At 42.8% G+C, this 21,984-nt stretch overlaps 1 protein-coding gene and 1 long non-coding RNA gene across 2 annotated transcripts; one reads left to right on the top strand and one right to left on the bottom strand.

Moving 5' to 3' along the window:
* Positions 1 to 11,353: 11,353 nt before the first annotated feature.
* LOC142471298 (uncharacterized) lies at positions 11,354 to 12,787 on the top strand. The gene is made up of 2 exons (XM_075578135.1): positions 11,354 to 11,420; positions 11,786 to 12,787. Exons 1-2 carry the CDS (start codon positions 11,372 to 11,374, stop codon positions 12,745 to 12,747), a joined length of 1,011 nt encoding a protein of 336 aa, XP_075434250.1. The 5' UTR covers positions 11,354 to 11,371; the 3' UTR covers positions 12,748 to 12,787.
* LOC142471309 (uncharacterized) lies at positions 11,592 to 14,722 on the bottom strand. Its single transcript, XR_012789390.1, has 4 exons — positions 14,572 to 14,722; positions 13,536 to 13,558; positions 12,206 to 12,325; positions 11,592 to 12,009 (listed from the first exon to the last, which is right to left on the bottom strand). It is a non-coding gene; the product is annotated as an uncharacterized LOC142471309 (long non-coding RNA).
* Between the last annotated feature and the right edge of the window lie 7,262 nt (positions 14,723 to 21,984).

Here is a 21,984-nt window from a genome sequence, read left to right as displayed (position 1 = left end):
GCCAGGTACATACTGGGTATTTGCTCGAATAAAGTGTGTCGGTGCAGTAGTATAAGATACCCTGTTTCAAAAAAAATAAACAGCCCTAGCCTTACTGTCGCTGTCCCTAAATCCCAAGATGTGATGCCTGTTGCCAAAAGTCCTGCACGTGTGGAGTTGTAGCGTTAACGCTGTTTCGCTTATCAGGAACATCTTCCCAGATCTACATTGATACTTCCGCATCAGGATACTTACCCACCCTACACCTCATTCATGGATGTATATACTAGAAGACAATACCTCAGTCACAGTATGCTAATCATCTGAACACCTTTTTCACAGGCGATGACCAATGCCTCACGTGTTGTGTATTTAAGCATTCGAGTAAATTATAACAACTTATAAGCACTGTTAATATTGGGTGAGCTAACCATAACACATGGACCTCGCTCTGTATTTAAGCCTCCTACTGTATCTCCAGTTTAGAGATCACATTTCATGAAGTGACATCTGCAGGCTTGAAAGTTTATGCACAAGACAAGCTTGAACAATTGATATGTTGATTTCTTAAAAAGGTATGACAGTCAACAAAGTATATTACTCGTATTTATTTAATTAGGATTTACAGTTTAACTGGTTGGCCAGAATATTACTTGGTGGTTGTGTACTATTAGGAGATAATGTACAATGAATCATGAGCTATTATTATTATGATAAAAACAGACTATTGACAATTTTGAGCAATTAATGAATTGCAGCAAAATCTTCATATGAAGCTTCCAGGTTTGTAAAGCTCATGCTTTGGGGTCACGAAGGAAATTGTTGATGTGTACTTAGTGTCTGCTCTGCAGAATGTTGTTTACTTCCACTGGATAAATATAAAACAGAGGTCATTTTAGGAACCCAGGACCTTTGATCTGCTTTCTGCCAAATGCACTATGCACAATGCACTATGGCTGGGGATGGTTCACTTTTCAGAATAAACAAAATCATGTAGATAGCATTGATTCTTCATTGTCCTATAAATGGGTTTGACCAACATTTTCAAACTATTGGATCAAATATTGTTCATTAAAACCAATAATTTAATTGAGCACAATGTGTTTCATTTAATATTCGGATTCATTTTTCCTTTGCACCCTTCCAGCCATACTTAGTAGTTAGGAAGATCAAGATAAAGAAGATGAGAAGCAATTCAACCCACAATAAGAGTGACACCGATGGATCATTCAACTAGTTCAACAACAAATTGGTGTTTTAAATGCTTCAGATGATTTCAGACGTACAAAACATTAGCTGGAGTTTCAGAACCACTCAAAATATGACCCTTTCCTGTATTGTTTTCTAATTCTCATCAGAGTTTGCAAACAATTTCCCAAGCATTAAGTCAACATGCATTGCAATTACTGCTAAATTCTCCCAAAAATCACTAGATTTTCTTAATGCTTAAACTGTAAGTAGGACACACACACAGTATGCATGTGCAAAAGGGGGGTGGGGTGGGTGGCGGGGGTCTGCCGGGGTGGTGTCCCGGGCCTGCTGGCTGGGAGGGCACGGCCGGTGCTGCACATTTCCCCCGACCTCTGGCCAAGCCCTGCTGCCAGTCGTGGCTAGGCCCCGACTCTCAGCTGCCCATAAGCCTCTTCCTTACTGTGCCCCACGCCGGCGAGCTTCCACTGCCGGCGCGCGATGGGGCTCTCTGACGTCAGCGTATGGCGCGCAGGAAGCTGGGTCAAGTTTACTTCTGGCGCGCTGACGTCAGAGAGCCCCGTCACGTGCCGGCGGGAGGGGAAGGAAGAAGAAATGGCTGAGGGAGGGGTTGGGGCAGAGATGGAACAAGGAGATTATGATGGTGGTGTTGATAGTGTGTGTGGTGCACAAACTGCATATGCAGAGAAGAGAAGCGACTATTATAATGTTAGGGAAAGAACTAATTATATGACCCTTGGTGCATCAACAACTGTTAGTGTTATCAGCTGCTGGTGATAGTTAATTTCTCGGTGAGCAGAAGGCAGCCATGGCCACCACCACTAGTGCTTCTATTATTAGTCGTACATTGAACAGCAAAAGTGACTTGCCGTATACATTCTAAATTTCAAAGTAAAAAATAGCATGCTAGCCCACCCTCAGCGCCCTCACAGTCCGCTTCAAAAACAGCACACACCAGAATGCCTGGACCTGCTACTGGGGACACTAGAAGAGAGGCAAAAGCAAATCTTCTCAGGCTCAGCACACAACAGAAAACTGTTGAGGTGGAGTGTGAGACTGATGATGAAAAATATGTTGTTAGTAGTGGTGGCATTTGTGGAGGCACCAGAGATAGCTCCAGGAGGGGGATGAGCAGGGCAGCATCTTCTAGAATGCCAAATAGGTCCGCAACATCATCAACATCTAGCCCTCTCCCATTATGTCCATCAGCACTCTCTAGTCTTTGTCAGAGCAGCTAGCCCCCTGTTTCTTCAATGACTTTCAAATATTTACATAGAAGGTGAGAATAAGGGTGCAGTCACCTGTTGTTTGGGTTGTGCCAATGTGAGGCAGTGGAAACTGAGGACTCACCTGAATACCTCTGTACTTATAGGGCATATGACCTGTCATCATAGGTCTACATGGGAATGAAGTGGTAAGGAGGCACACAGCAGCACAATTCTGAGAAGAGATTACTCACGTCCTGGCAGTCGATCCTGGTTTTGATGGGGGTGAAGGGCAATATCATGAAGATGTACGTGGTGGTGATAGCAATGATTATGATGATGGCTGTGGGGGACGCTCAAGCTCAAGCTGCTACTAACAGTGAGCAACATAGGTGTGGTGGAAAGGGGCACTTTGACATGATTAGACAAACAGATAGTGGATCAATTATGTTTCATTATTCAATGCAGCGACCTGCTTTCTAAAGGGTGCAAATGTATCACCGCTCACGCAGTAAGGCACTTTTGCTGAATACTGTAGCAGAGTGGACAAAATGCTTGCAGTTGATATGCTGCCCTGCAGCTTTGTAGAGGACAAGGGTTTTATGGAGCTACTAAAATATGCTGAGCCTTGCTGGATAATACTCAGTAGGGCATAGTTTTCCTCTAAGGCAGTTCCACACCTGTACAAAGGGATTGTTGAAGTAGTGGGCCAGGCTATGGATACTTCACACAGTAGGAGGTTACGCATAAAGACATGTGGACTAGTGGACATGGTGCAGGACTACATGACTGCTACCGCCCCGCTGGGTGTGCTATTCTTCCTCTTTCCAAAGGGGTTGGTGTGTTGGAGGTGGTGGTGGTGTAAGTAGTGATGCTGAGTGCCCGGGAGTGAGCAACAGTACTTATAAAAGGCATGCTAACCTATGTATGCTGGGTTTTGATTAGACAAACCATAAAATGGCTGATATTCTTATGAAGTTAGAGGGTAATTGAGTATAGGCTTTCTCTGACAGACCTGGAGATTGAGCTGATGGCAGGAGATAATGGAAGAAAGCTGGTTGCAGAATTACATCAGGGCAACTTGATTCATGTACACAGTGTGGCCTGGCTTCCGTGGTTTGACTTTAACTCCGCTGCAGTTCGGGAGAAGGGGGATTGCTGTGGGGGCCGTCGCGCTGGGCTCCAGACAAGACAGCACTCAGGGCGCCGCCATGTTAGATATGCGCACGCATGCGCAGTAGCTGCCGAGAGTCGTGGCGTCCATTACAAGGGTCGCGCATGCGGAGGGAGCATTGCGGCGGCCATTACAGGTAGCACACGCGGCACCAATGATAAGAGGGTTCTGCGGGAACTACAACCCATAGAAGGCCACACGGCTGCGGAGTCAGGTGACTAGGCCTGGCCAATGGAGTGCTAGGATTCCCTGCTGAGGCAGTTGATACTTTTGGCGCTCTGAGGGTTGCTGGCAGTTGGAGCTGGGACACAGCTAGGGGAGGTTGTGTAGGTGCAGGGGTCTGTGACCCTCTGCACTAGGGCAGAGATTCCCTAGGCCCTAGTTAGACCCCAACTCACCCTAGATTGTGGCTGCTTTATGGAAGGCCCCTTCAGTTAGGGAACCTGTGTCAGGAATCGGTGTTCTCCGCGCTCCCCACACAGAGCACTCTCTCCCCTCAGGGAGCCCCTGGACACACAAAACAATCCTGCCTTACTGGCCTCTGCGGCTCCTCGCCCCTGCCACCGTCGCAGGATCACTCCCCTCGGCGATTCCTCTGCTCAGCGCCGGGTGCGCCCACACCCTCCTGCGCGCACACCTGCACCATCCACTGGCTCGGTCCATGCGCGTACAGACGTTACGGAGCGAGCTCATTCTGCACACTCTACTTCCCATCCCCCGGACCTCAGGCTCCGCCCCCGCACACCACAAGGGCATACTCAGGTTACCAACAAGACTCACCTGGCCTGTTATGCCTGCACCAATCTGCACTGTCTCCCTGTAGCTCTTCCTGTCCCGCCTCCGTTCCTAATTGGACCTTCCTGCTTTATTTAGCTCCTCTCTCCTCTCAGTCTTTGCTCGACATAGTCTCTGTATGGAAGTACTTCTGGATTCTCTCAGTGTGTTCACAGGTTCTGACGCGGCTTGTACTCTGACGCGGCTTGTACGACTACCCCCTCTGGCTCTCGATCTCGGCACTCCTTGGACAACGCTCACTCTGGTAACCCCTTGAACACGGCTTGGACTACGACCTATCTCCGCTCTCCACTCCCTGACCTCGGCAAGGCATTCTTCACTCTATCTCTACAACCGGTACCGGCAAGTATTGTCTACCTTACTACACCTGGCCTGGCAACACTTTATACCACACTCCGGACACGCTCCCTTTGCTGTGGGTGCGTGTATTACCACTTCCCCCTTTAGCTCAGGGGACGGGTCTGGTCTGCGGGCAGCACCGGCATAACATCCTTTCCTTTTAGTGATTAGCCAGCTTAGGGCCACAGCGGTTTCATTTAAACTATTGCTACTGCAGTCTGGGACCAGACTGCAAGAGAGGAAGCGACCATCATTGCGGTGTCACTCCAGAGGGAGGCATCCCATTCAGCGGAGGATATCGTTGGATCGGCAAATCCCCTGCTTCTCTTCATTAGTGCTCCCGTGTGTGGACACACCCGGCAGGTACCGTTCACCAAACATGCACCAACATCTGTACAGTAAGGCGCTGATCACGCCTAGAGGGGTGGGCATCTTTTGGGGACACTTATTGGGTGAAGTGACCAAGGGACACCTGTAACCATTAGTATTGATATTGCATTTATGTGGTTTATGGTTATTGCTCACAGTAAAGGTTATTATTGTTATTATTATAATCTTTGGACTGTTATTAATAGTTCCTGCTCAGGGTTATCCCATACAACTGGAATCCCGTGCAGGTAGAGGTGCTGCTACTCAGTATATTTGTTACCCCAGAATCCCAGTAACGGAGGCTCAGATCCCTGTGAGCCGACAGGTAACGCCAGCACTAGTAGACCCTTCACACTATAGGGAAAGAGGGATACATCAGCTTGAAAGTTAACCATTTCTTAGAGCAGTGTGAGCAAGTGCAGAAAATATTATGAGCATTTTGCTAAAATGTGTGCCACTGTAGCCACTCTTACACAGCTCATTATACCCTCTGTCGCCTAAAGCAGTATATAACTCTGCCACACCAGACGCTCAAATCAGATGTGCTCACTTGGTGGAACTCAACCTGTACATGCTAAATTGGATCTGTGAGCAGCACAAAGCTGTGAATGATTGCATCATGGAGAGCTCCAGACTCGTAGGGGAGGCATACGTGTTACCCAACCAGTGACATCTGATGGGAGAGCTGTGTGGACTATGGCCATTTAAAGACTATGGGCCTATGCAGTAAGCGTTCATAAGCCACTTATCGCCCAAAATACCTACTGCTATTCAGTAAGCGTCGGTAAGTGGGTGATAAATGACTGAATCGCCAGAAAAAAATTGTTAAAAAAAAAAAAAAATCGCTGAGTTAGCGGCGATAAGCCACTTATCACTGCTTTTCGGACTGTTCATAAACTCGTGTAATTCTAGTAGCCGCGAATAGGTTATCGAGGCCTATCGCGGCTCTAGAATAGCGATTTTCTCCCCAAATCCAAACGCCAGGAAAAGTTGGCGTGAGGGTGGTGAAACGCTGTATCTGGGACCTGTATCTCGGGAAGGAGGGGGTCCCCGAACCTCAAATCAACGCGGTTCTGCTTCGGAGACCCCCTACTCATCTACACTAGTAATAAAATGTATATTACAAAATATAAATTTCGGCCGAGATTTGCGCAGGGAGAGGTGGCTCTCTCTGTGCAGCTCTCCCTGCAGCACAAAGGAATCACCAGGTAAGGCCTTTTAAGAGACGATCATTACGCGCCGGCTACTCGCCTGTTTTGGGAATTTTGCTATCACTGGTAATCAACGCTTTCTGAATACCGTGATAGCAAACCTCACAAAAACGGCGGTTTAAATGGCCCGGCAATTTTTTTTATGAACCTTTATTGCACAGGCCCCAATGAGTCTGACACAGAAATGTTTCTCGAAGTAGATTTTGTTTAATCAGGCACAATAGCAGTATAAAACATAATAGAACCGCTGTGTGCTTGTGTGAACAGGACATCCAGTACTGTGCTCTTCTTGGACTAGACAAAGAATGACCCTCAAAGCACCAGCACATATACTTTTAAAACAGTAATGCTATAACAGAGTTTGGCACATGCGTATTTCCACCATGGCTTTGTATTCCGGCAGCACTTTTTCTATCTTCCTTCTTTGGCTTAGTATGTAGGCTTGTAGGGGATGGGTACTCTTGTTTCTGTTATAGCAGGGCTAGTCAGGTAAGCTTCTAGCAAACAACTTTGTCACCAGGCAAGGTCAGTTTAGAGGTAAGGTTTATGCTGTTCCTGCAAGTATCCTGCAGATGTTTGCCTATGTCTTTATTAAGTAACTTGCTTATCTTCTTCAAAATAACCGCAATAAAACATTAACCCATCAATTGCTGGTTCATCATTGCACAGTCTTTTCACATTACTCAGTCTCTCTTATGGGGGTCTTTTAGTCTAAAGTCCAATAGTGGCCATATGAGGAGGCTAGCGTTCTGGTTAACAGTGACTGCTGGCATCACTCAAATCCTCCCACTTATATTCCTACTAAATACCGTAGGACCCTCATTTGTATGCAGCACGAGTGTGAGAATAATGATAATGCTGAATTAGTGAGACTGGTAGAGGTCATGCTCAATTGCCTAGGAAATTATCCCTGTGTGGTATATGTAAACCCTAATGAGGAATATCTTCTAGCCACTTTTCTAGATCATCGCTTCATGAAACAAATGAAAGATTTTGTGCCTAGAGAGAAGCAGACAGTGGCACAATGCTGGTATAAATGTGTGTCTAAAGCGTAAGCATTGATGGATGAGGAAAGGCAGAGGGACTACCCTCCTACCCTGGAGGGAAGGGATATTGCCAAATTCATCACAGACAGAGGGGGACAAATGCTCAGATACACCAATGACCGCTAAACCATCACTGTTTAGTAGAAGACATAAAAGTACTTCTGATAGTATTAGCACAATAATAAGTCTACTTAAGTCAACATAAATCAAAGGCATGGTGGAAAGGCGTGCTGGTTGTAGTGTTAGTAGTAGTAGCTAAGGTAGTTCTCTGTGCAATATGTTGAGACATTCTAGTTTGGTGAGTGTGAGACCCCAAACAGAGGAGTTGGTGGGTAACATGTTGGAGGCATAAATGAATGACACAATTTGTCTTGCTCTTGAATCTAACCCTCTAAATCACTGGGAATAATAAAAAAAAAGAAATATGGCCTGATCTAGCATGCATTACATCCGAATATCTCATCTGTCCACCAGCCAATGTGTTATCTGGAGAAGTGTTTGGCACAGCTGGGTCCATCATAGCAGATCGCAGAACTAATCTGTCTAGTAGCAGAAGCAATTTACTGATTCACTGGCTGTGTGCAAACTGTGCAGCTGACTGACTCAGCTACCACTACTGCTATCCCATACATGGCATATCACTACCACCACCATTAACACTATCGTCCACCACCAGCACCACTACCACCACCATTTAACGTCATTTTTTTAGCATTTTGTGGGGGCCCAAACTAACAAGCACAAATACAGCCTTGCCAGCCAAAAATGTAATATGGAAATTGGCACTGACCTTGCTGACTGACTGAATTTCCATGATGTACCATCCTGTCCACATCATAGATATTATCACCACAACCAACAAGTGTCCACCGCCCTCATCATTTTTACTGTTGCCAACTTAGGGCCTCATGCAGTAAGCGACGATTATGTGAAATCGGCAAGCTTATCGATTAGTCATGTTATTGGCGTTTTTCCCTCTCCGTATGCAGTAAGTGCCGAATACATTCAAAATCAAGCCGAAAACAAATCCGACCACTCTCACGATGATGAGCCGATCACACACAGGTGTATCGGCGTGCGTGGCGGGGTGCTGTTAGGTTGCACAATCACAAATCTTGCTGAATCAGGCGAAACAAGCATGTTTTTGATTGCGCGCCATATTTAAAGGCAACGTGTACTGCTAATCATTCTCTGTGTTGTTGGGAGTGAGAGAGAGAGAGACGCACAGAGCTGGACGATTGAAGATTTGCATATTGACTGAGAGACTTGTTGTGTATTGGGTGAGCTTTGTCCTTTGTTGTTTTGTTTACATCTTTGTCTTGTTTTATATGTGGAAGTGGTTCGTGTGATTGCCTGTACATTTCTTGTCTGTTTTTTGTGAGTGCTGGAAGTATGCCCGCAAAGCGTGGGAAGAGTGATGCTGGTGGGAGTGGGACTGCTACTCGTGCGAGTACGCGTCGGAGTGAACGTTCTGTTCAGGGGAGTGATGTTGCTGGTGCACCGAGTGGTGTTGCTGAGAGTGGGAGTGCTGTTGCTGGGAGTGGGAGTGCTGGTGCTGGGAGTGGGAGTGCTGTTGTTGGGAGTGGGAGTGCTGGTGCTGCGAGTGGTGTTGCTGGGAGTGGGAGTGCTGTTGTTGGGAGTGGGAGTGCTGTTGCTGTGAGTGGGAGTGCTGGTGCTGGGAGTGCTGGTGCTAGGAGTGGGAGTGCTGGTGCTGGGAGTGCTGCTGGTGGCGCAGTTGCTGATGGGGTGGATGGTGGTGGCGTGCTTGCTGGTGGCCAGCTTTTGGAGGCTCTTCCATTGGAAGAAGGAGAGTCCAGTCAGCACCAGCCAAGCTCTGACCCTAAACCTGCTCGGAAGAAACGTGTGGAGAAGCCACGTAATCCTCGCTTCAATGACCAGGAAAATACAGCTCTTGTCACTGGCATTCTGGAGCACTATGACAGTATATATGGACATTTAGTAGGTAAGTGTACCTTTACATTTATTATTCAAATACATGTGATCCTAGGTCATCTGAGTTTTGTTCATATGCAAATATGGGTACACAATATCTTTCTATGTTCATTAGTGTGGAAACACAGCTTTTTATCATGCCTTACAAGGACAAATAAACACAGCCGGTCAATTTGCCAGAACTGCATACAATATGAATGCAACCTTGCTTACATGTATAGGTTTAGTAGTGAATGCTCATGTGCTTCACATATTACACATAAAACAGCATGTTTGCTATCTCTTGGAACAGCTAGCAGTGTAGGAAACTGGTGCTTATATTATTATTAATTCACCTCATATCTTTTATATGTTTTTCAAGGGCGGACAAGTGCAGCAAGCAAAAAAGAAATGTGGGACACAATAGTCATTGGTGTCAATGCCTGTGGGAATCGTGTCAGGGACAAGTATCATTGTCGGAAAAGATTTGATGATATTAGGTCCAAATTGAAAAAGAAAATACAAGACCAACGCGTGCATGCTACTGGCACTGGAGGTGGGCCCACACCACAACGTCTCATATTGACTCCATTGGAGGAGCTGCTTCGGCCAAAATTACTTACCGTCGTCGTGGAAGGCTTGGCTGGTGACCGTGACATTGGAATTTATCCGTCACAATTTCCAGCAGGTGATAAATATTACTGTACTAGGCGTGTCGTTGCTTACACTTATTTTGCATATTTACACTGCTTTTTATACTGTCTTCACAATATAAGCATACCTGCATCTATATATGTATATGTCTGATTCTGTATATATATATATATCTCAAAATAGACATATATGTAGTAGTCCTACTAAAAGCAGTAACTAATATAGCACGTGCCATTGCGTGCTCATTTACATGTGAATTCCCAAAATGCATAGCTGCAGTGGAAGCAATTGATGGTGGGCGAAGATGGGGAACAACAGGGTAGTACACATGTGTAACACATGTTAATCAGAAATTATTACTAGCTACAGGTACAGAACAGAAATATGTAGAATATTATTGTGTATTTTATTTATTTTACTCCGACAAACATGACATTACTGCCTATTTTAAGCATGCATCAAATATATTGCATGCAACGGCCTACAAACATCACTTGCACTAACACATCTATAGTTGTTTATGAAAAGGTCCATTTTTGCTTTAACTCATATACAGACAGCATAATGAGGCACACGTATCATATTTTATGTCATTGTTTTCATAACTTAAAAACTGCACACGACTATTTAGCTCATCTACCATTGTGTTAAAGCAGCTGCAATTAATATCTCATCACAGCATACACTTCAACAGAGGGGGTGGGGTTCAGCACACACACTAATTACAGCCTCATTTTAGGGTCAACTTAGTTCACACCATTTGCACCTGTTTCAAGTAATTGAAAGGTGTGGCTGATTAGGCTTTTTGGGGAAGGGAATACCGTTATTACAACCTGACTAGCACAACTGAAGTTAATCACACTCATTTGAAAGCTTCACTTTACCTACTAAATGCCCCAACAACTCATTACTTATCAAAGCGTACGTCACACATTAGTTCACTCATATCTATAGTTGAACTGCTATCAAAGACACATTATCACACACTGCATGTGTTGTCTTGTTGAGTCACAGCCACATTCAGGTGTGCCACATCTTCGATTAATGTACCACACATATCCTCTACCAAAAACAACACTTTTTGCAATATGACCACCTTCATGATAACCATTGTGAATGGTCATCTCATGATAGTTATGTACATTATGATACTGATATCACTACACAACATATGATTTTAAGGTACAAATTTAATCTATTTATCCTCACGCATTACTGCAGAAACATAGTATGTTGTATGTTAGGGAACTCAAAACTTCTAAGTACACAGGCATGTACAGTGTTATTACAACTATTTATGTTCATTTTCACACACATTTTCGGTTAAGCAACTGATGTTGTTAGTTAATCATAAATACAGAACATACAATAAGTGTTTGTTCAATATTTACACATGTAAATGTCAAACTTATGTTATTGTTATATATAGTTGCCCCTGGAGGACATGTGTCACCTGAGATGGAACAAGTGTCTTCACCTGGGTCAGCCAGCTCAACACAACTACAAGGTGAGTGTATCAGTTGGTGGCCATATAATATGTGCTCTTCTATATGTTATGTTGTCATGTTCATTATTTGTTTTGCACATCTTCTTTAAATAGGATTACTTAGTGTCAGTGAAAATTAAGTGTAAGGCAACATGTATTGTGTTAGTGATGTGAACTATCATGTAGGACTTCTGAGTTTAGAGCAACTTTTCATTCATTCATATTTCATACTGAGTCCAAACATTATTCGTAAGTCAAGGTAGTTTTTAATGTGAGGTTATAAAACGTATGCTAACATGTTAGGTGTTACTTAGGACACAGTACAATTACATAGTAACACAGCATACATTAACATGCCATTTAATAATGTGTACATTTCTTTTTAGAACATCATGGTGATGAGGATGATGAGGATGATGAGGATGACGCCGCAGAAGAGACTGAAATACAATCAAGTGACCATGAAGAGGTGCCAATAGAAACTGTTGTACCGCCAAATCGTCCATCAACTTCCACATACGATGCAATTGTAGCTTCAGAGGGAAAAATAGTGGACGCAGAAAATCGTCGCCATTCAGACATGATGACAGTGCTGGAAAGGATGATTGGACTGCAGGAAGAAACAGTATCACAATTGGCACATCTCCACAGAGTCTTCATTGAAGTGCCTAAACAGTTGCAAAAAATCAACACCTCATTCGAAGCATTAGTTGTTCAGCAAACACAAGCTAATTACTGGAGAATGACTAATGTACCCCAATTCAACACCTCACAGGCTGGATCATTACATGCTGGCCACTTCTCACCACATTCATCTGATCTTCAGTCACCAGGTCCCAATGTTACCGGTCAAGTAGCACACATTGGTGTGCAGGTTCCTGACGACATCCTACCGCTGCCATCTGTACTACATCACCAGCTGACACCTACAAAGGAGGCCACAAAAACACAACAGCACAAGCAGTTAGTACTGACCAGGAAAGATGAAACGGACCAACCATGTGTTGTGCACGGTGTACCAACTTGCTCACATGTGTCACTGCCCACAAGCCCTGTTGGTGAACAGTCACTGCCCAAAAGCCCTGTAGGTGAGTCACTGCCCAAAAGCCCTGTAGGTGAGTCACTGCCCACAAGCCCTGTAGGTGAGTCACTGCCCAAAAGCCCTGTAGGTGAGTCACTGCCCACAAGCCCTGTAGGTGAGTCACTGCCCATAAGCCCTGCCCGTGAAGTGCCAGAGGCCACTCAAAGTGGCTCTGTTGTTGCGAAAGTTGGTGGCAAACGAAAAAAAAAAATGCAAGAGACAACAAGCAGGCCTGTTACTCGCTCACAAAAGGAACAAAAAAAATAAATGTTATAATTCACTCAATATGTCTCTGCCCTTGTTTTGTTGACTTCACATTATCTAATTAATATTGTATGTATGCTGAAGACTGTGTTGTTTCCAAACTTTCAACTATGTTCTTGTACACGTGAAGTTTTGGAAATGTTAACACTCAATTAATGAATAGTGTTATAAATATTTATGTATTAATCGTCTGTTCAGTAATGGTCCACCTGGAACCAGTTGCAAAGTTTAGAGAAGCTGCCATTGACTTTGCAGCAAAACATTGCATTTGGGTGTGTTAATTGATGTAAGAATTGCATATGCATATTAGTCACATGCAATTATAAAAACACCTAAGTAACTGCAAACATCTTTCTTGTACGTGTACAGCAGGATTATGTGTAAATTATTACTTACCTTTGCCTTGCTTGGGCATTCTAATTTTGTCCTTTAATCATTTGTGTGTTCTTGTTTCAATAACATCTCAGAATGTATAATAATATATATACACACACACACACTGAGTGTGTGTGTGTGTGTGTGTGTGTGTGTGTGTATGTATATATATATATATATATATACATATATATATATATATATATAGTACTATATAAACTGGTATACATGTATTTTACAAACTAATACACTTCATGCTTCCTTGTGAAAGCACACTATTTTAATAATACAGGCATAATGTTTGAGAAATATCCTAAGTATGAGACTCTAACAGTATTGTGCTTAAACAAATGTTTATTACTTCATTCAATCATGTTTCTCACCATTTAAATAGGTTTCATAGAAGGTATACTTACTGCCATCAATGTTGTGTGTACTCCTGCAATATTAAAAAAAATAAAGTATAATATATAAATATATATATATTTTTATAAGAGAGATATATTTAGATATATATATATACACACGTATTTAAACTCATGCAGACAGGGAGTTAACCAGACTTTCACATACACACAGAAATGTAAGCGGGGAAAAAACATTTCTTTTTGCAGGTGTGTGTTTTTACTGATATGCCTGGCTAAGAACTATTTTCACACAGTGGTCTTTGTTAGTTTTCAAAAAAACACTATGTGAACGAATTCAAAGTCTAGGGATGTTTTTCAGAAACGAGATAAAAGAAGGAGAAATGTTTCTCCCACAGTCCCATATCACTAACCACAACTGTTAACCCAATTAGATTTACAAAGCCAATTGGCGTTTGAAATAAGGAGTCAAAGTAGTTAGTTTTGATGACCTTGAGAAGGAAAAACAGGAGTTTGTTAGCCATTCAGCACATTCATTTTGATGAGCAAATAACACAGACCTGCACACAGCTTTTGTGCTACTCAGACATGGCTGATGAATTCGTTACCAATATTAATCCCCTTTTAGGGTATAAGTACATGATCTGTGAAGCCATCTTGAACAGTCGCGGACAGAAAGCAAGCACACGCCAAATCGATGATTTCATTCGAGCAAAATATCCTTATTACCAAGACCGTAAGCATGCACGGAATTTTAATTCATCAATAAGATTCACTTTATCAAGTAATGACTTTTTTGAACGTGACCAGGATAAGCTACAACACACCTATGGTTTCTGGAAGATTGCCCAGGAAAAACAATTTCTCCTGAAAGACGGCACTTATATTGTCGTGAAAGGCATATTTATTCCTAATGACAATAGCAATGTATCCGCTACTACTGATCCGTTTGAATCGATACGTGCTGCAATATCTGCAGCCTCCATTCCTGAAACCCACATTGTACAAGAACAAAAGTACTATGATTATGTACCAAGCCTTTCAGCTGAAAATGCATTGGAATGGGAACCCGAAGAAATGAACCTACCTCCCGACCAATTATTTGAAGAAAGCAGTGGCGATTCCTATGAGCGCTTCCTGGAGGAGATATGTGTCATACTGGATTCAGCGGTTGGGTCAAGCGTGGATGAAAATGCCTTGCATTTCTGGAGCGACCAGTTGCAGCCAGGCGAAGAGTTAATTCTAGAAGAATGGTAAATATAACAATCGTTATGCGTTGACTCTGCGTTTAATTTTTTTTTTTTTTTGTAACCACCATTTTCACTTTCAATGCGTGGATACAGCGTAACATTGCAGACTGCATAACATGTAGCGATCACAAACAAATTGTTTCCTAATACAATATAGTAGAACCTGAAAGAGTAGTACACATTGCTGACGGTATACATATACGTACTTTCCTATCCCTTTAAACATATTAGCAACATTTTTCCATAACTCTAACACATACCTGTTTTGTTATCATGCAACATCTACAACATTGAAAACCGGGTCCACCACGTATGACGTGGGACCCTTGTCATGGGCCAAGGCGTCCTTAAAAAGGATTACGGATGTAAGTCCCGCCCCCAAGCGACGTGCGCGCCTCAAAGCCTATTGGCTGTCATGTTTTGTTATAGTAACGGTAACTGCAGTGTGTGATGCGTGCGGCTCAGTGTTTGTAGGCGTACCCTGGGCGTTAGCCGAATGTTAATTGAGTGGGAGGAGTGTTAGCGTGCGTTTCACGCTGGCTTAACATGACGTCACACGTATTGCATTTGCGCATTGTGTTATCGGCCGTCCTTTCTGTCCAAACACGTCTGGTTTAAAAGAATACAGATGTACTCGTTTAGAATGATTTTAGTTTCATCTTCATTGTATTTGAAATAAAGATGTGATGTTTACTGGTATTTTCTACATGTATTGAACGCACAACGTTCGCTTTGTTTTGCGCATGCGCTAACAGTTAGTGGAGCCAAGCGTGAAGTGCGTGCGCACACTAAGATGTGAGCGCACATTTTTCAGTATACAGGCAACGTTCACTTCATATACATAGTTATGGCTGCTACAAATGATAATAAAAATTACATACTGATGTACACTTGTAGTTGTAACATATAAATGAGTGACGTGTGTATGTACACAATCATATAGAGCTGTGTAACGCGTTGTCACGGATACATATACAGTAAGGTGCCATATTTGACCATCATGTGTTTGCTGTATTTCAGAGATGTCGGGGAAGATACAATCGGATCAATGTATGATTTCAGAAGAGTCTACCTTTATATGAGATGATTGTGAGGAGGAGCCACCGACTACTATACTACATATGGAACTAATTTTATATTGCTTGCAGCGCTTATTAACAAACAATTAAAAAAGTGATACCCTTATGCCTATATTGCATAAGCACTTAATTAACATAATGATGTTGCAAAATAGTGCCTCTTGAATTTTTCTTGAGTGTTCTTTAATGACTACTAACATTTTATGACATGGTGTGTTTTTTATATAACAACCATTCCCACTCTGCTAACACATTTGTGTATTCTATTGTGTAATGGAACGTATGACTGTCGAAACTATGTAACAATAATAATAATAATAATATGAGCATGTTCATGTATAGGGCTGCTAGTTGTACGCAGCGATTTACAGACACATGTTTCAGCCTGAGGTCCCTGGCCCATGGAACGTACAAATGTTTTTTTGCCGCATGAGGCACAGGGAGATAAAGTGACTTGGCCAAGGTCACAAGGAGCCCACACCGGGAATTGAACCAGACTCCCCTGCTTCAAACTATCAGTGCCAGTGTGTGTCTTTACTCACTGAGCCACTCCTTCTCCCAATGTAAAGGACACTTACAACCAAGTAGCCATTTAAATTTAAAATCTCTTGTTACATGGGTATGTAGATAAAATGGTTTGGGACTGTAGCAAATAATGTTACTGGCCAGATGTTATGGTCCCCTCCAATGCATGATGTTCTGAATATGACATCACCATCATGTTATGAAGTACGTTTCTGTGTATATTTCATTAACCTAACTAACTATAGTTTACGGTGTTTATTAATCGTTTAAAAATACATAGTATAGTCAATATGATGATATAAGCTACCATAATAAAGCTGGTGTTATCATTTGTCGGTGTTATACATGGATCCTACACCAATTGATAGAGACACAAACAGTTGTCTTAAAAAGTGTGTCTATGCTAGTGATGAATGTGCTCCCGTAAGTAAACAAATAAGTACAGTTATCCCCTTTTCTCCAAACACCTCTATATTACATTAATGGAAATTATAAGGAAACATACATAAAATGTGATGAAATGTGAGTAATCATTTTGTAATACAATGCACATGAAACCTCAAGAGTAGCTACATGCATATACATGATACAGAAAGTACATATATGTAACATTTGTGTTTAAACCAATATGTTGTGTTTTTAGTTCAAATAATTATAGGAAGATTGAGGTAGCCACATCTTATGAGAGATGTCAGCAAATATACATACCATGATCAGTCATACTGCAAATATACCTATAATGCAAAGGAACAATATATAAATTGCAAACATTGACATGCCATCTTCAGTACCGTAAACAACACATCAAAGTGTGTATTTGGTGTTAAATGTGCAACACCATGTATATTTAATGACATTCAAAATGTAAATCAGCCTGGTGTACACATCATCTGGATGTACATGTTACACTGCACCAATAACATTGTATGTAAGCATACTAGAAGCATGAATGAGTATGGGCATAATATGTGTTTTGTCTTAGCATAAGGAATAACACAATGCTAAAATATTATTGCTTTGTTACCCAAGTTGTATTGACATACACACAACTAAAGTACAATTGAAGAGGGATTCTATAACCTGTGCAACAATAACATACCGGTGCAAAATCCCTTTGTGCACACAGCAGAGAAAAGAAAGGTGTGCAACCCATATTCATCTGTGTCCTACCAGAAGGGTATATAAAAAAACATTGTTGTTAAGATAACATAATGTAAGTATAAAAGTATAACTTTGAACATATCTGTTTGTACTTACAAGAAAAAAATGAATTGATGAGATTCTGGCGTGTCTGGCCACCACTGGCTGTTTGTTCATTTTCAGCAGCTACATGGGTGGGATGCTCGTCTACCAAAGCCTCAGCTAGGTCTGACTGTACATTGTGCCTGAGTGCAACATTGTGCAAAATGCAACAGGCAAGGATAATATCAGACACTTTTTGAGGCTTGTATAGAAGAGCCCCACCAGTTCTGTCCAGACACCTAAACCTGGTCTTGAGTAGGCCAAATGTCCTCTCTATAACAGATCTTGTAGATATATGGGCTGCATTGTACCTCTCCTCTGCTTCAGTTTGAGGGTTTAGCACCGGAGTCAAGAGCCACGGCCTAATTCCGTATCCTGAGTCACCTATAATGAATGGAGCACACATAAGCTGACATTAGTGATCAAATTGTACAATGCCAACATTCCTAAATACAAATGTGTTTTGTGTTAGAACATGTAAATGTGTACTCACCCAGCAGCCAACCAGGTTCAAAATGTCCCTCTTCGAACGCATGGAAGACTGAAGAGCTCCTCAGGATAGAGGAATCGTGACTGGAACCAGGGAATTTGGGTACCACATGCATTATCCTCATCGTGGCATCACATACCACCTGTACATTGAGTGAATGGTAGTGCTTCCGATTGCGGTACACATGCTCACTCTGACTAGGTGCAATCAAAGCAACATGTGTGCAATCGATTGCACCCAGCACAGATGGTATCCCTGCTATATTATAAAAGCCAGTCCTGACTTCCAGCCACTCTGTTGCCTCTGTAGGAAAATGAATATAATTCCTAGCGCGTCTATTGAGTGCATAGAGAAACTGGGTTAAGGCCCGCGAGAATGTAGATTGCGAGACCCCGCCCACTATGCCCACAGTTGTCTGGTATGACGCGGAAGCAAGATAATGTAATGAGCACAGCATTTTAACAAGCCCAGGGACTGCACGACCTCTGGCTGTGAAAAAATCTAAATCTCCCCTTATCTCCTGATAAAGAGATAAGATTGCTGCTGAACTCAAACGATAGCGACTAACAATCTCCTCCTCACTCATCCCATCTAACAGGGTTCTCTCCCTGTACAGACGCGGACGAGGCACAACTTGTCTCCTCTGTCTTCTCCTCTGATCTCCTGTCCCTCTACCTGTCCCTCGGCCTGTCCCTCTCCCTGTCCCTGTCGTATCCGCGTCACTGTCCCTGTCACTGTCCCTCGGTGTGTCCCTTCCTTGCCCTATATCATTCTCTTGATCATCAAGCATGTCATAGAAAAGAATGTTCCTGCGTCTCCTAAACATTCGCAACATTTTGAAATGAGTAGCTGTGAATGAGCAGGTAATGGGCGTCCTTTAAATAGGTATGTGATGATGTCAGGTGACATAGTAAAATGCAAGGTGTTACATTAACATAATAAAGTACTTGTGTGGCAAGCTGTGTGTAGTTGTTGTTATAAGTATTTGTTGTGTGTATTCTGCAGGGAATGATGATATTTGGCAATGATGTGACGTGAAGCTTTGTACAAAGATTGCTTGCAAATAAATAGTTGCATGTGCAATGCATGTAAAACTTGTGAACGCAAGAGTCAGTCATGTAATGAGACAAAAAGGCTGAGATTGACGTGGGAAAAGTTTTGTGTAACATGTGTAATTATCCATGTTATTGTCACATGTTGGCAACAATGAATAGTCGTGTGCATATGCATGCATTTCTGTAATGAGGATAGTTGGTATAGAATGAGTTTACAAGGTGTCCCAATGATGAATTACTGTACATGTGTGTATAAGTTAGGTTGAAGTGCTTGTAATGCTACGGTTACAATGTAAACATGCAATGTGATTGAGCATCCAATAAGTGACGTCATGAAAATAGGGAGGACCCAAACCTAGATGTAAACATGAGAAGACAGATGTACATGAAGGTTTAAAGATGCGTGACACATTACAAGCATTGTGTAATGTAAAGGAACATGAATATACGGTGTATGTGTGACATGTGTGACATGTGTAACATCATGTAAATAATTGTCGCTCAGTTCAGTAAAATGTGTGATATGATGTGAGGTTCTCCTTTAAGAGTGTAGTATAGTATTTTCCCTTGACACATCATCACATGATGAGTAATGTGAGCCGCAAATGCTGCAAACATGTAAAAGTATAATGTTATGCAAATAATACACGTCAGCTGTGACACAATGCAGGGAATGCCCCCACACTGTAATGCAAATGACGTTTGTATTGTGAGCAATGAAACGTAAACAGTACTATACTGTTATACGTCCCCGCTCCATTGACTTCCATTGATGTACAGAAGATGTTTTTTTTCTAAGTGCCGTTCCGGCAGCCTTAGCGATCGTTCTCCCGTCCAAACTGCCAACTTTAGTTGGCGGGAGAAATCGGCCATAACATCTCAATTTCGTAGTGCCGATCAGCCCCGATAAGCTGATTTTTTTTGTTGAATCCAGCCGATTTAAAAAAGTGGCGATCAGTGTCGAAAACAGGCTTATCGGCAGCCGACTGGCCATAACCAAATTACCGGCTCCGAAACCTGGCGATATGAAACACTTATCGGCGCTTACTGAATCTCAAACCCAATTTTGGCTATAAAATGGCCATATTTCCCTTATCAACGCTTACTGCATGAGGCCCTTAGTTTCAATTTGACTTTCAGTTCCATTTTGTAGTGCCCCAAATAAGCCTTGCCTGCACTCATACAGCACACAAACATAACATCTAGGTTGTAGTGCTTGAGATGTTTAATTTATAAGATAAGGGTGGGAGGGAGGACCCGGGTGGGAGGGAGGACCCGGGTGGGAGGGAGGGCCCAAGGACATACTCCTACTGTATTTTCATTTTTTCCCCTGTGAAAAACGTACACATGTACTTACTGTACACCAGTTTTGTTTGTGACCACTGCCATAGCAGCAGTGTGTAGGAGAGACATTCAGTGAGCCCCCAGTTTGCGCACTGCTGTAGTAGACTATCCTAAGGGCTCTAGAGGAATAGGGTCAAGGTATGAGAAAGGGCAGGGGAGGAGGTTTGGGAAGGGAGAAGGTATGGGCCTGGGGAGGAGGGGTGGGAGAAGCTATAGTGATGGGTATTGGGCAGAGAGAAGGTATGGGCCCAGGGAGGAGGCACCATGTGGGCACCTACCTAAAGCCTAGGACTGGCCTCCCATGAATGTGTCTGTGGTGCCCACAGATGTTCCTGCACATTGCCCGTGGATTGGCCTGAGGGGTATGTGTTCAGCAGAAGGGAGTGCCTTACAGTTCCGCCGATCTTGCCCTACAAGTTAGGGTTGCTGGCAGGGGTCACCCTGACTCATCAAGCCTGGGACAGCAGTCCTGGCTCCCGTCAGCCCCTATCTATCGGCAGCCCAATGAATATACCCAGGATGATGGGGCCTCCTTATGTGGGGTGGAAGTAATTTACCTTTGGGGAACTATGTCCTCTTGTTTCCCATCATTGTTCTCTTTGTCATCACCATCAGAGCCATGAGCAACACTAATTCTCTCCGTAGTGGCGTGACTTTTTCCCTCCTCCCTAACTGCCATCCTGTCTGTGCCTTCCTCATACTGAACTGACATAGTATCTGAGGCAGCAGCAATACAACCAGTCCGGCACTTTCAGCTTAGTGTACATGGCTTCACTCTCAGTTTATGACCCTGACTCGGGTGGCTGTCAATCAGACACTGGCTTGTACAATGAGGTTAAATGGTAGATCTCCACCAGTTTGTGCAGAATTGGAGATTTACCCCTTAACCTCATTGTACAAGCCAGTGCCCAGCTTAGGGGAAAGCATGGGAAAGTGTGCAACTCCACTTCTTCCACTCGTTTCCCTGCTGCTGCTGCTGCTGCTGCTGCTGATGTGTTGGCACTTGTACTACTAATGGTGGCAGTTGTGGAGGTAATGTAGGCATTAGTAGTGGGGATTTGGGCCTACCAGTCCTATCCTCCTTTATCTTCTTCTCACACTCTTCCTCTGCTTCTCCTCTCATTCCCTCCTCCTCTACTTCATTGTATCATACATTTAGGAAAATAACAAACAATATATAAAATGTAACTAATATAACGACATTGAGAAAAAATGTAATTAAAAAAAAAGATATACAAATCTGTAAAATTAAATAAAATAAAAAAAAATTAAAACCTATACAACTATAAAAAAATTAACTATTAAAACTAATTATAACTACTAACAAGTACAACCATAGGTGGAGCTGAGTGTTTTAGTTGTTGTTGTTCTATATGACTTTATGGGGCTTATTATATACATAAGAGCCAAGCGGGACCTTTTCACTCATAATTCCCCATTGATTTCAAATAAGAATGTCATCCCAAAAGGGCCTGATTTGCCTCTGCGGCAGATATAGAGTAAACTCCCAAAAGA

The sequence above is a fragment of the Ascaphus truei genome, chromosome 1 (genome assembly GCF_040206685.1).
Source record: "Ascaphus truei isolate aAscTru1 chromosome 1, aAscTru1.hap1, whole genome shotgun sequence".
NCBI lineage: Eukaryota > Metazoa > Chordata > Amphibia > Anura > Ascaphidae > Ascaphus > Ascaphus truei.
The sequence above is the reverse complement of the archived record's forward strand: the minus strand, read 5'-3'. Positions and strand labels throughout refer to the sequence as shown.

What these genes read in the sequence shown, in the direction of transcription:
- LOC142471298 (XM_075578135.1), top strand. Translation starts at nt 11,372, where the DNA reads ATGGAACAAGTGTCTTCACCTGGGTCAGCCAGCTCAACACAACTACAA. An exon ending in CAGCTCAACACAACTACAAG is followed by an intron (nt 11,421 to 11,785) that starts GTGAGTGTATCA and finishes ATTTCTTTTTAG; the next exon opens with AACATCATGGTGATGAGGAT.